This window comes from Pristis pectinata, chromosome 20 (assembly GCF_009764475.1).
Source record: "Pristis pectinata isolate sPriPec2 chromosome 20, sPriPec2.1.pri, whole genome shotgun sequence".
Taxonomy (NCBI): Eukaryota; Metazoa; Chordata; class Chondrichthyes; order Rhinopristiformes; family Pristidae; genus Pristis; species Pristis pectinata.
Window position 1 is genome coordinate 1,975,409 of NC_067424.1, and position 12,216 is coordinate 1,987,624.

General features: G+C 49.4%; 1 protein-coding gene across 4 annotated transcripts in view; it reads left to right on the forward strand.

Moving 5' to 3' along the window:
• The window catches only part of LOC127580697 (calcium/calmodulin-dependent protein kinase type 1D-like), a 32,839-nt gene that overhangs the window by 13,561 nt on the left and 7,062 nt on the right, over positions 1 to 12,216 (forward strand). For all 4 annotated transcript variants that reach the window (XM_052034457.1, XM_052034456.1, XM_052034458.1 and 1 more), the window contains 6 exons: positions 455 to 578; positions 2,505 to 2,580; positions 4,952 to 5,064; positions 6,780 to 6,858; positions 8,439 to 8,526; positions 11,468 to 11,901. In XM_052034457.1, the coding sequence (XP_051890417.1) occupies positions 455 to 578; positions 2,505 to 2,580; positions 4,952 to 5,064; positions 6,780 to 6,858; positions 8,439 to 8,526; positions 11,468 to 11,901 (914 nt within the window). The remainder of the gene's footprint in view (positions 1 to 454; positions 579 to 2,504; positions 2,581 to 4,951; positions 5,065 to 6,779; positions 6,859 to 8,438; positions 8,527 to 11,467; positions 11,902 to 12,216) is intronic.

Genomic DNA, 12,216 nt, shown 5'->3' on the forward strand with positions numbered 1-12,216 from the left:
CTCTGGAATGTCCTGATCCTCTGAATCTGCTCTGACTAAAGCCTGATCATTATTACAATGTCCTGGATGGAATTGTGTGGGGCTTCACAGGGTAACTGCAGGGTGGATGTTTCCTCAGGCTGGGCTGCCTAGAGCCAGGAGTCACAGCCTCAGGATAAAGGGTCTGACATTCAGGACAGAGCTGAGGAAAACAAGAGGAAGATCAGTCACTGACTATACTCAAGACAGACATTGATAGATTTTTAGGTATCAAAGGGACATGGGGTTAGTGCAAGAAAGTGGTGCTGGGCTAAAAGCTCAGCCCTGGTTTTAGTGAGTGGTGGGACAGGTATGTGGGGTGAATGGCCTGCTCCTGCTGCACCTCTGACCTTCCCAACCAGAGAGGCTTCACGCTACCTTCAAGATTTTCCATGGAAATGTTAAGTAAATATTAATGTTGCATTTTTCCTTCTAGCCTGAAAATCTGTTATACTACAATTCCGATGAAAATTCCAAGATCATGATCAGTGACTTTGGTCTCTCCAAGATGCAGGACATGGGGGTGATGTCCACTGCATGTGGTACCCCTGGCTACGTGGGTAGGTCTCTGTGCTGATGGGCTGAGTTGTGAATTACTGAGCAGTAACACCAGTAAAGATGCATTGAACTGTTATCATGCTTTATGAAGGAAGAATATCTCTGACTGAGGGGTTCTAAGTTTAGAAATGTAGCTGTCTGTTACTAATCTTGTCTCAAGAATTGAGTTATCTTTAGAGAGAAAGAACTCACCTTTTTTTCATTGCTTCATCGTGTGCTGAGCATATTTAGAGATGCGATCGATTGGGTACTCTTGAATTGCGGGTGTAAAATTTTATACATTTTTACATCCTTAAAAAAAAAGGATGGACCAGTCACCATTCAGGATATTGGGATAGCGCAGGGAAGTGGTGCTGAGGTTAAAGGTCAGCTGTGGTTTCATTGAAAGACAGAGCAGGAACGAGGGGCCGAGTGCTTCTATTTCTGACACATTCCAATGATCTTTTCTGGAACTTGCTGCCTGTCGGGTGGTGAAACAGAGAGAATTGGATAGGTATCTGGGAAAGAATAATTTGTAGTCAAGGATTGGGGCTGAATGGTCACCTTCTGTGCCATACTGTGATTCTACGGGTGGTAACTCCTGGCAGGAATCTAAGGGCAAAACACTGCAGATCCTGGAGATCTGGAACAAAACCAGGAAATGCTGAGAGCACTCAGCGAGTAAGGCAGCATCTGTGAAGACAGAAACAAAGTTGATGTACATGTCTGTGGCCAGAGCAACCTCTGTAAGGGCACTTTGGGGAAGCATGTAGTGTAGACAGGTGCCCATGACCACTCTACCTGCTTCAGGGGAAGAACAGATGTAGTTTTTCTTTGAGTGCAGAGTTTGGGGGACCTCCCTGATGCAGGCATGGGGGTTTTGAGGGGTCAGGATTGAGGGATGAGGTGTGGCAGAGACCAGCAGCAGCCTAGAGCAGTCCTGAGGCTGGGAAGCCGAGAGCGACCCTGCTCCTGATCTCCACAGGCAACACATCAAAGAACACGCGTGTGGCAGTGCTGGGGGTCGCAGGAGGTCACAGATCTCAGTCAGGGCAAAGAAGCTGGTTTGAATGTTGTCCCTTTAACTAGCATTAGAGAAAGGAAGCTGTAGTTTATCACACGAGTGAGGTGGATAGTTCACTGCAGGTGGGTTTTGTGTGTCACTGTACAGTTGACATAATTTTGGGGAGTTTCACACCCCAGAGCTCTGGGTTGAAGCAATTTTCAACAGCATTGTGTTTTTAGAGAGTGGAGTCGGAGTTGTGTGAGTGAATTTCAAGCCCTACATGTGCCAAAAGATGAGGGAATTACACATTTCCCTCTCTGTCTGGCACCTTGTGCCCAGTGTGCGTCTATCACCTCTTGGAAGTTCCATTCTTAATAAATCCCATCAGCTGAGAAATGGAAACAAATTGAAATGTTGTTAAGAGTATTAAAGTTCTGTGTACTTGATGTTTGAAGGAGGTGCCGAAAGCTTCACCGACGAGCTTTCATCAACCGAAAATCATCAAAGTTTCTTACTGAGAACCAGTAAATTCTGGCAGCAGTTAGGTAAAGAAGACCATTACCATCAATGAGGACCAACCGTTGATTATTCTCTAGAAAGCTTGGCCGTCCAGACTTAACAGCTTCTTCCCACTGCTGTCAGACTCCCGAACCGATCCCTTCCTTCACACACCCTTCGCGGTGGTGCTGCCGGAATAACTCTCCCTCTCTCGGTTATTCCGTTGTTGTCACTTTAGTTTTCAGATTGCACTACAATCTTTGCACCATTCTGCTTTGCATTTATTGTTGATTTAATTATCACCGTGTACACTGTTTACTCTGTACGCTTGACGTGAACAAGGAACTTCATTCCACCCTGGTGTATATGACGATAACTATCTGTCCCCACCCCGTGAAAGGCAACTGCTGGTTTCTAAGCTACTAACCCTTTCCTCTCTCCCGAGCTCCTGAAGTTCTCCATCAAAAACCATATGATAAAGCTGTGGACTGCTGGTCTATTGGAGTAATTGCATACATCCTGTGAGTATAATGTAGCAACTCAGACCAATGTGCTAGAGAACAGTGATCCACTTTATCAGCTGTGTAAACATACAGTTAAAACACAGGAGTCACAAACAATTAGCTGCAAACTTCCTCTGCAATGTAATTAAACTGTCAGCAACATGGAAACTAAACTTCTTCCGATGAGGACAACTTTCTTAAACACAACCCAATCCGTTTTAAACAGAGTGCAGGCGATTGACCCATCGGTTATACTGTGAGTTCAGATTTCTGAGTTTACAATTAAGCCGTTACATAGATTTCTAGAAGGCTTTCGGTAAGGTGTGACATCAAAGGTTATTGTGGCTCAGGGTGTAGGAGGTAATATAGTTGTGTGGATAGACAATTGGCTGGTGAACTGGAAAGAGAATCGACATAAATGGGCTTGTGTCTGGTTGACAGGATGTAATGAGTGGAGCCACCGGGATTGGTGCTGGGATCTCAACTTCTTCCAATTTATATAAGTGACTTGAATGAAGTCAGCGAAGGTATGGTGACACAAAGGTTGGTAGGAAAGTAAAAGGGTGCAAGGTTACAAGGGGTAGAGGGAAGTTGATGTTACAGTCAGAGCAGCCAGGATCGGAGGCTGAAGGGTGATCTGTTGGAAGTGTATAAAATTATGAGGGGCATAGATAGGGTGGACAAGCAATATCTTTTCCCCATTATTGAGCGATCCAATACCAGAGGGCATGCATTTAGGGTGAGAGGGGGTAGGTTCAGAACAGACGTGAGGGGTACGTTTTTTACTGAGAGAGTGGTGGATGCCTGGAATGCGTTGCCTGATAGGGTGATGGAGGCAAATTCATTGGGGGCTTTTAAGAGGGGCTTGGATGGGCACATGAATGAGAGGAAAATGGAGGGATATGGGCCTTCTGTAGGTAGGAGGGATTAGCTATGTCAGCACAACATTGTGGGCCGAAGGGCCTGTTCTGTTCTGTACTGTTCTATGTTTTACCTGATGAAGTTGAATCAAGTGGCCAATCCCAGTGTTTATTGGCATCTTTTCAGAATTTTGCCTAAAAATTTTAGTTTGTTTGAAGGAATTTTCCAGTCAAATGTGCTAAAGGGTACAACAGCATTGTTTGCAGAGGGTGTAACTCAAAGCAGAAGGAAGCAAGCACATGTGAACAGCATCAACACAGAAGCAGGATTTTGGTGATCAAAATATGACTAAAAATAACCAGGAATACAGAATTATTGCCTTGTGCTCCCAGTGCTTTTGGGTAAGGAGTTTCAGGATGGACTGGTGATGGTGAAGGACGTTTCCAAGTCAGGATGGTGTGTGATGGGGAGGGGAATGTGCAGGAGTCTCCTCCAGTTGTTAGCTGTTGAATTGTCCACCACAGGCAGGACTGAAGAGCTGGTTGTGTGGTTGCTTACCTCTGCCTATTGCAGACTGCTTCAGTGTGAGTGTGTATGTAGTCCTGTGTGTGGGGTAACAAGGCTGGCATCTCTTTACAGCAGGACTTTGATGCACACAGAATGATGAGCACTTTTGCCACTCCCAGAGTCAGGGTCTGTGTGTGGCTTGTTTTTGTGCTGAAAATGAATAGAAGTCCCAACAAACCAACCCAGGTTTTTAGACCTTTAGATGTTTTCTCAGATATCTGGTAGATATTTAACACAATAGGGGGGCAGCTGTCATTGGATTACTGCAGCCTCCAGCCACAACAGGTCTTTCACCACACTTGCACAGTCTGACCTGTAAACCAGGAGGACTATACCATGGAGATGCCAAGTTAAAACCTGGGAATATCACACCGATATTTAAACTGGGAGTTGCAATCCTGCCTGGAGACTGACAGGATTGGAATGGATAGAAAGTAAATGTCAGGATTCAATCCAGTCCTGTCCATCCCCTGGTGCTGGGTGAGTGGGCAGGCAGGGGTCGGCTTGTAATGTGTGGGTGGGCAGGGCTTGTCTTGTAATGGGTGAATGGGATGTACGGGTGGGCAGGGAGTGGTGGGGATGTGCGGGTGGGTGGGGTGCGGGTGGGTGGGGAGGGGTTGGGACATGCGGGTGGGTGGGGAGGGGTGGGGATGTACGGGTGGGCGGGGAGGGGTCGGGACGTACTGGGTTGGTGGCCGGGGGGTGGGGTTGGGGTTACGGGTGGGGACGTGGTGGGTGGGTGAGGAGGGGTGGGAACGTGCTGGGTGGTGGGAGTCGGGATGTGCGGGTGGGTGAGGAGGGGTGGGGACGTGCGGGTGGGCGGGGACAGGGTTGAGACATGGGGCTGCCATCCCAGTGAAGCGGAGAACTGACAGCCTTCCACGTTGTGCAGAGCCTGACAAGTGTCCGTCACCAGTAACACCCCAGAGGTTGTAATAACAACCTTGTTTTATTACTGCAGGCTGTGTGGTTACCCTCCTTTCTACGAGGACACTGAGTCGAAGCTCTTTGCCAGGATTTCGAAGGCTGACTATGAGTTTGACTCTCCGTTCTGGGACGATATCTCTGAGCAGGGTGAGGAGGCACTGGGGAGCGAAATGACTCTGACCTCCCAGCGCACAAAGCTCCTCTTACTGTGGTTTTCAATGCCAAGTTCACACATTAACTGCAGTGTGTTTTTGTTCAAACTGCCATTTCCCGATTTAAACCTTTATTTAAGCAGTTTCCTGACAGCTTGCATTTTGTTTGCACGGGAACTTTGAGACTCCCTGCTGCACTGGTGAGAGTTTTACCCAGGAGTTTTCAGCTGGAGTGGAGGTGGCAGGTCAGGTGTGGTAACTGTGGCAGCGATGCTCCAGGGGTCACTTTAGTAGTCCCATAGGCTGTGGGCATCGCCAGCATTTATTGCCCATCCTTAATTGCCCTGGAGAGGGTTGTGGTGAACCAGTTCCTCGACCCTCTGAAATCCACCTCGTCAAGGTGACCCCACACTGCTGCGGGAGGGAGCTCAGTGGTGATGAAGGAATGTCAATGTATTTCCCAGTGGTTGGTGAGTGAGTTGGAGGGGAGCCTCCTGAGGGAGGTGCTCCCGGACGGCCGACCCCTGCTCCCGGACGGCCGACCCCTGCTCCAGGACGGCCGACCCCTGCTTCCGGATGGCCGACCCCTGCTCCCGGCTCTTGAATTTTTCAGTGGGCAGCAGTCCTTCCTGTGAACTTATCTCACTGTTTCTAGTGTCTCCAAGAACTTGTGCCTTAAAGATACATAAAAATATCTGTAAGCAGTCTGTGGGTCCGGAGTGGGGAGATCAAAGTAAGTGTAGATCTGAAGTGGAAGCACAAGATGCTGGTAACACTCAGCAGGTCAGGCAGCATCTGTGGAGGGAGAGACAGAGATAACGTTTCAGATCTGCCTGTGTTTTCTGCACTGTGTTCCAAAGCCTTCAGTGCATACCTCTTGTATTGCCCAGCTGGCTGACCTGCACGGCACCCACTTCTAAGTATTTCTGAAGCATTCTGGAAATAATTGGGTAGCTTGAGCACCTTTCCATTGCCTGAGCATCCCTCGGCAGCTTTTGGAGAAATTATCCAGTCTACTCAGCGGTGCAGGTGCATTACTTGTACTAAAGGCCAGTCCCTTGACTGGGTTTGTGAAGGTTATTAATGTGTCACCAAAAGGTCCATTTGGACCTGGGAGGTCCAGCACAGCAGTGGGGTGTTGGACCTGACCACTCCACACCAATGTTTATGGTCCGTTTGTGCCCCTGCCCTTCTTTCCTCACAATGTTGTGCCGACATAGCTATTCCCTCCTACCTACAGAAGGCCCATATCCCTCTTAAAAGCCCCCAATGAATTTGCCTCCACCACCCCATCAGGCAACGCATTCCAGGCATCCGCCACTCTCAGTAAAAAACGTACCCCTCACGTCTGTTCTGAACCTACCCCCTCTCACCTTAAGTGCATGCCCTCTGGTATTGGATCGCTCAATAATGGGAAAAAGATATTGCTTGTCCACCCTATCTCTGCCTCTCATGTCTCTCTGTGGGTGTGAGTGCCACCTCCTCACCACTCGCTGGGTAAAGATGTTTCTCCTGAATTCCCAATCGGATTTCTTAGTGACCATATTAATGGTGTCTGGTTCTTCACAACTTGACCTGTTTCTCGGTCTGATATGCCATCAATTTACCCAAATTAACCTCAGTGAGAAAAGTTAAGTGTGTGAGATGCTTAGCCTTAGACTCACGGTGTTTATGAAGCTTTTATTTCTTCGTTCTCATTTCCTGAAACAGCAAAAAGTTTTATCCGACACTTGCTGGAGAAGGACCCGAAAAAGCGGTTCACCTGTGAGCAAGCTCTGCGTCACCCCTGGTGAGTGTACTGGTCGCACCAGGGGCTCTGTCAGGGTCAGCGTCACACATTCAGAAGCAAAACAATAAAGAAGCAAAGTGCTGGGAGAACTCAGTGGGTCAAGTAGTATCTGTGGAGGCAGAAGGACTACCCTCCCCTCCCCTCCCCTCCCCTCCCCTCCCCTCCCCTCCCCTCCCCTCCCCTCCCCTCCCCTCCCCTCCTCCCCCCTCCCCTCCCCTCCCCTCCCCCCTCCCCTCTTCTCCCCTCCCCCCTGCCCCCCCTCTTCTCCCCTCCCCCCCTCCCCTCCCCTCTTCTCCCCCCCTCCCCTCCCCTCTTCTCCCCTCCCCCCTGCCCCTCCTCCCCCCTCCCCTCCCCTCCCCTCTTCGCCCCTCCCCTCCTCTCCCCTCCCCTCTTCTCCCCTCCCCTCTTCTCCCCTCCCCTCTTCTCCCCTCCCCTCTTCTCCCCTCCCCTCCCCTCCTCCCCTCCCCTCCTCCCCTCCCCCCTCCCCTCCCCTCCCCTCCCTTCCCCTCCACAGATGTTGCTTGTCCCGCTGACTTCTCCCAGCAATTTGATTATTGCTTCAGGTTCCAGCATCTGTACTCACTTGTGTCTTCAGAAGGAAAAGAAACATATTGGGGAGGATGTTACTTCACCTCAATATCACTTCATGAATTGTAGGTCAGTGGGATTTCATTTATGAGAAAGTGTTTTGTGATACAGTGCGACATGTAAATCCCACAACTTTCCAATTAAGTAGCCATGAATAGTGTTAACGTAGCTAAGGTTCAACTTTATTGTCATGGGCACACATACCCATGGTAGAAATGCCATGAAAATTCACTTTTTGCAGCAGCAGCTCAGTACGTTACAGCCCCGACAAATATAAGTTAACATTAATTTAAGTTAACAGGTTAAGAATGCATTTTAGTGACAGTGGTTGAGTTATAACTTGCTGTGATCCAGTATGGTTGTGTAGCGTTCCAAAAACTCCTCAAAGATTTGTCTTTCACAGCAATGAGCCATCCATATGAAACTCATCCATGAAGTACTAAACTGATGCTAAACCGCAGTGGGATCCTGTGAACGGTGACATCGAGGGAGTGGGAAATGTGGGAAAGACAGGTGCCAGGAGCTGAGGGATTGGTGGAAACCACAGGCTGTGGTGTGGGGTGCACAACACTGAGCTTCTCTTGCTGACACCTCTGCCAGCATCTACCAGCTCATCTTGGCAAAATTTGTTGGGGAAGTCCTGGGCTTAGTTGATGATGAAACTCACAGGTTGTGGTGCTTTACCCTTAAGCCTGTGCAGCTACGTGCCTGCACGCAGGAGGACTGAAATTGACTAAGAAACTGGAGGCAGGAGAAGGATTGCCTGTGTACTCGTGAGTAACAACTCCTGAAGACAACTTGGCTGTAAATAGTACAAACACTGATTTGCAAATGGTGCCAGCCCTTGTAAACGTACTGAGCTATAAGCCCTATAACTGGGACTAATATTGATCAGGAAGCAAATTGATTGGTTATTGGAAGGCTTTGGTATTCTGCTGCTCTGTGAACTTCCAGCTAACCTTGGTGACCTTTTCTTCCTCTATGGTGCACAGGATAGCAGAGAACACCGCCCCACTGCTCAACATCTACCGTTCTGTCAGTATGCAGATCACCAAGAACTTTGCCAGGAGGACTTGGAAGGTAAGGCTGTCTGGGTGTCTTTCAGAACTGTTGTTGGTCCTGGCAGTTCTTCGGGCTTGCGGATGCTGGTGATGTCCAGGTTAAAGGTAACTGGTAAATGAATCAGAGGGTAGTTTGCCCAGAGTGTGGGTCAAGGACCCTCTGCCAGAAGGTGTAGTGGAGACAAGTTCTCCACATCGATGTAAGGTACCAGAGTGTAGATGTGAGGAGCCGGAAGCTGAAGGGCCGTTGGCCAAGAGCTGGAAGTGGGATTGGTCTCGATGGCTCGTTATTGGTTGGCTCCCGAGCCACGTCCTTCCCTTGCGTCTCTATGATTCCACTGGATCGTTGTGTGATTGTCCGATAGTGTGGGGCCTGGTGAAGAGTGACAGGGAGTGAGGGGTCACTCACCCAGCATCAGGTCATCACCACACCTGTCAGGCCAGGGGGAGGGAGAACTGTGTGCAGGTCACACCTGGAACCTGTAGAAGGTGAGTCAGCTCCGGGGAATCACCCACCCCCTTCAACAATGGAGTTCAGAAGGATGAGGGGGGATCTCATTGAAACCTACCACATACTGAAAGGCCTGGATAGAGCGGACGTGGAGACGACGTCTCCATCAGTGGGAGAGTCCAGGATCCGAGGGCACAGCCTCAGAATAAAGGGACGTCCCTTTAGAACTGAGATGAGGAGGAATTTCTTCAGCCAGAAGGTGGTGAATCTGTGGAATTTGTTGCCACAGAGGGCAGTGGAGGCCAAGTCATTGGGTGTATTTAAGGCAGAGATTGATAGGTTCTTGACTGATAAGGGGGTTAATGGTTACGGGGAGAAAGTGGGAGAATGGGGTTAAAAAAATCAGTGATGATTGAACATTGGAGCAGACTCGATGGGCTGAATGGCCTAATTCTGCTCCTATATCTTATGGTCTAACAAACATCTCCACCCCCTTGCCACTGATGTTCTTCAAGCCCCTGCCTCTAGGTCCTGTACCCCACTCTCTCCATGAACCTCGAATCTCTTGTATCACCCCGAGGGTGACTATCTATTGCCCACCCCTCCCTCGGTCACCACCACCGATGCCCCTACACAGCTAACGAGGTCCCAGTCCCAACCTCACCCCCTCCCACTCATGACGGTGCCCCCACCCCACAGATCTGTTGTCCCCCCCCCCCCCCCACCAGCTCTGTGTTGACTGATCCTAGCATGTGCATGGCCTCACCCGCTACAGGACATTGGGTTCGGGGGGCTGAACCCCAGCCCCATGCGTGCCAGGTTGTTGGCAGAATAGCAACTGGCTCAGCTGTTGTTCCCCCTCTCCACGGCAGGTGGGGGTGATGGTTTCTGGCCACTCTGCTGCTGTTTACAGACACCAGAGACGGCAGATACTGCAATCTGGAGCAACACACAAAGTGCTGGAGGAACTCAACGGGTCAGGCAGCATCCGTGGGAGGAAATGCACAGGCGGTATTCCGGCTCTCCCCAGAGGAAGGGTCTCAACCCGAAACGTCGACTGTCCACTTCCCGCCATCGACGCTGCCTGAGCCACTGAGTTCCTTCAGTTGTTTAACCTTTACCTGTTTACCTGTTCCCGCACATCCTGGGCAGTTCCTGAAGAGTTGGGAGATTTGTCCGATGTACGACAGTGTCATCGCACAGAAAGGCACACGTTATTTACAAAGCACTTGTAGGTGAAGTGTTTGTTGATGATGTTCACATAACACCCACAGGAAGAATGTCATTAAACTGGAGAGGGTGCAAAAAACATTTATGAGGATGTTACTGGGAGAGGAGGGCTTGGGGTATAAGGAGAGGCTGGGACTGTTTTCCCTGGAGCGAAGGAGGCTGAGGGGTGACCTATAGAGGTTTATAAAATCATGAGGGGCATAGATAGGGTGGATGGTCACAGTGTTTTCCCCAGGGTAGGGGAGTCCAAAACTAGAGGACATAAGTTTAAGAAGGAAAAGATTTAAAAGAGTGCTGGGTGTATGGAACGAGCTGCCAGAGGAAGTGGTAGAGGCAGGTACAATTATGACATGTAAAAGACACTTGGACATTTACATGATGGGAAAGGTTTAGAGGGATATGGGCCAAACACAGGCAAATGGGATCAGATCAGGTTGGCACGGTATAGCTCTATGACTTGATGGCTCGATGTTTTGGAGTGGGTGAGGAGGAGATATCATAAGTATAAAATAAAAGGATTTTTTGAAATAAAGGGGAAGTTTAATGCAAGTTGCCCACTGTAGCTCTAACTACACACTGTGCTTCACTCAGAGATGGAACCCACTGTCAGCAAGCACGGTGGTGAGGACTTTTCTTCTGATAATCCTTCTTCAAACCAGGCACCCGGCAGTGCAGTGACAACCCCACGTGAGTGGGTTAGAGCTTCATTAACGTTGGGACCTGTATTAAGGTCGGGCCAGTATTAATATTAGGGAAATATTAACGTCATGGAACTTCACATCACCGGTGCGTTCAGCAAATTCAGTGTAAGATGAGTGAAAGGCACTGTGTTTTGAATTGTTCTTTGAGGTTAGTGGAGCTCTCTTGTGTTATCACCGAAGATCTTTCGTTATCATTGCCTTAACCTATTGCTTTTAGGTACAAGTAGCTGTTCCTGCTGGGCTGGAGAAGTTGGGGCTGTTTCCCATGAGAGTGGATTTGATGGGATGGGCAAGATCCTGACAGCTTTAGACAGGGCAGCTAGTAGGAGATGTGTGGAACAGTTGTGGGTGTTGAAAACAGATTCAGTCAAGGCTTTCAAAAGGGAATTGGACAGGCATTTGAGAGAGAAAAATGGGCAGCAGAATGCAGAAGGGGCAGGAATGGGGGACTGATGGGATTGGTCGAGCAGCAGGTGGGTTGGACAATGGGTTGCCTGTCCTCTGTGCTGTAACAACTCTATTTGCCAATGTTAGTGACTCTCTCTCTCTCTCTCTCTCTCTCACACACACACACACAGCGGGTGATCAATGCTGCACTAATAGTGAACCACATGCAGAAGCGGCAGTCAGTTTTAGATCAGAGGGTGGAGAACTCCAACTGCAGTCAAGGTGGCTCCAAACCAGCCTCTTCAGAGACTTCCAAAGATTTGCAGCAAGAGGGAGCCAGACATCGTTCCACTCCGTCCCTTCCAACAGGCAACTGGACAGCCAACATTGTCAGGCAGAACTCTGCAGCAAACCTCGTTACAAAGGCCCCTCTCCATCAAAGGATGAGTGAGGAGGCTCTGACCTGCGGACGGGAGCCTGACATCTCACCTGAAAGGGACCCGGCCGAGAGCCGTGCAGCAAATGGGGACCTGCTCACAGGAGCACCTGAGGACAGAGATCGGGCAAATGTTCCTGATCACGCAACCCAATCTCCTCGGCCGACTGAAGCCAATGCTCAAGATCAGTACGTAGCTGACTCTTCGTTCGAAGTTTTTTTTTTAGGTCCTTCTTTTAGGTCATTGCTCTTATTACTGTAGAAGTGTGTGAGATCACCAGATCCTGATCTGTGGATCCAACTTCTGTGCTGACTGGTTGGTGGAGCTGCTTCTCCTGAGGAGGTTTCCTGGGTTCTGCAGGTCCCTTCCCCAGCACACCAGGGAGGATGACCCAGCGGGTTATCTGCACGTTGCCAGAGTGATTAGCAACGGTTCCAATCAGTGGAAGCCTGGAATTGCTCCATTTTATTTGATAACATGAAGGGATTCCAACAATCAGTGAG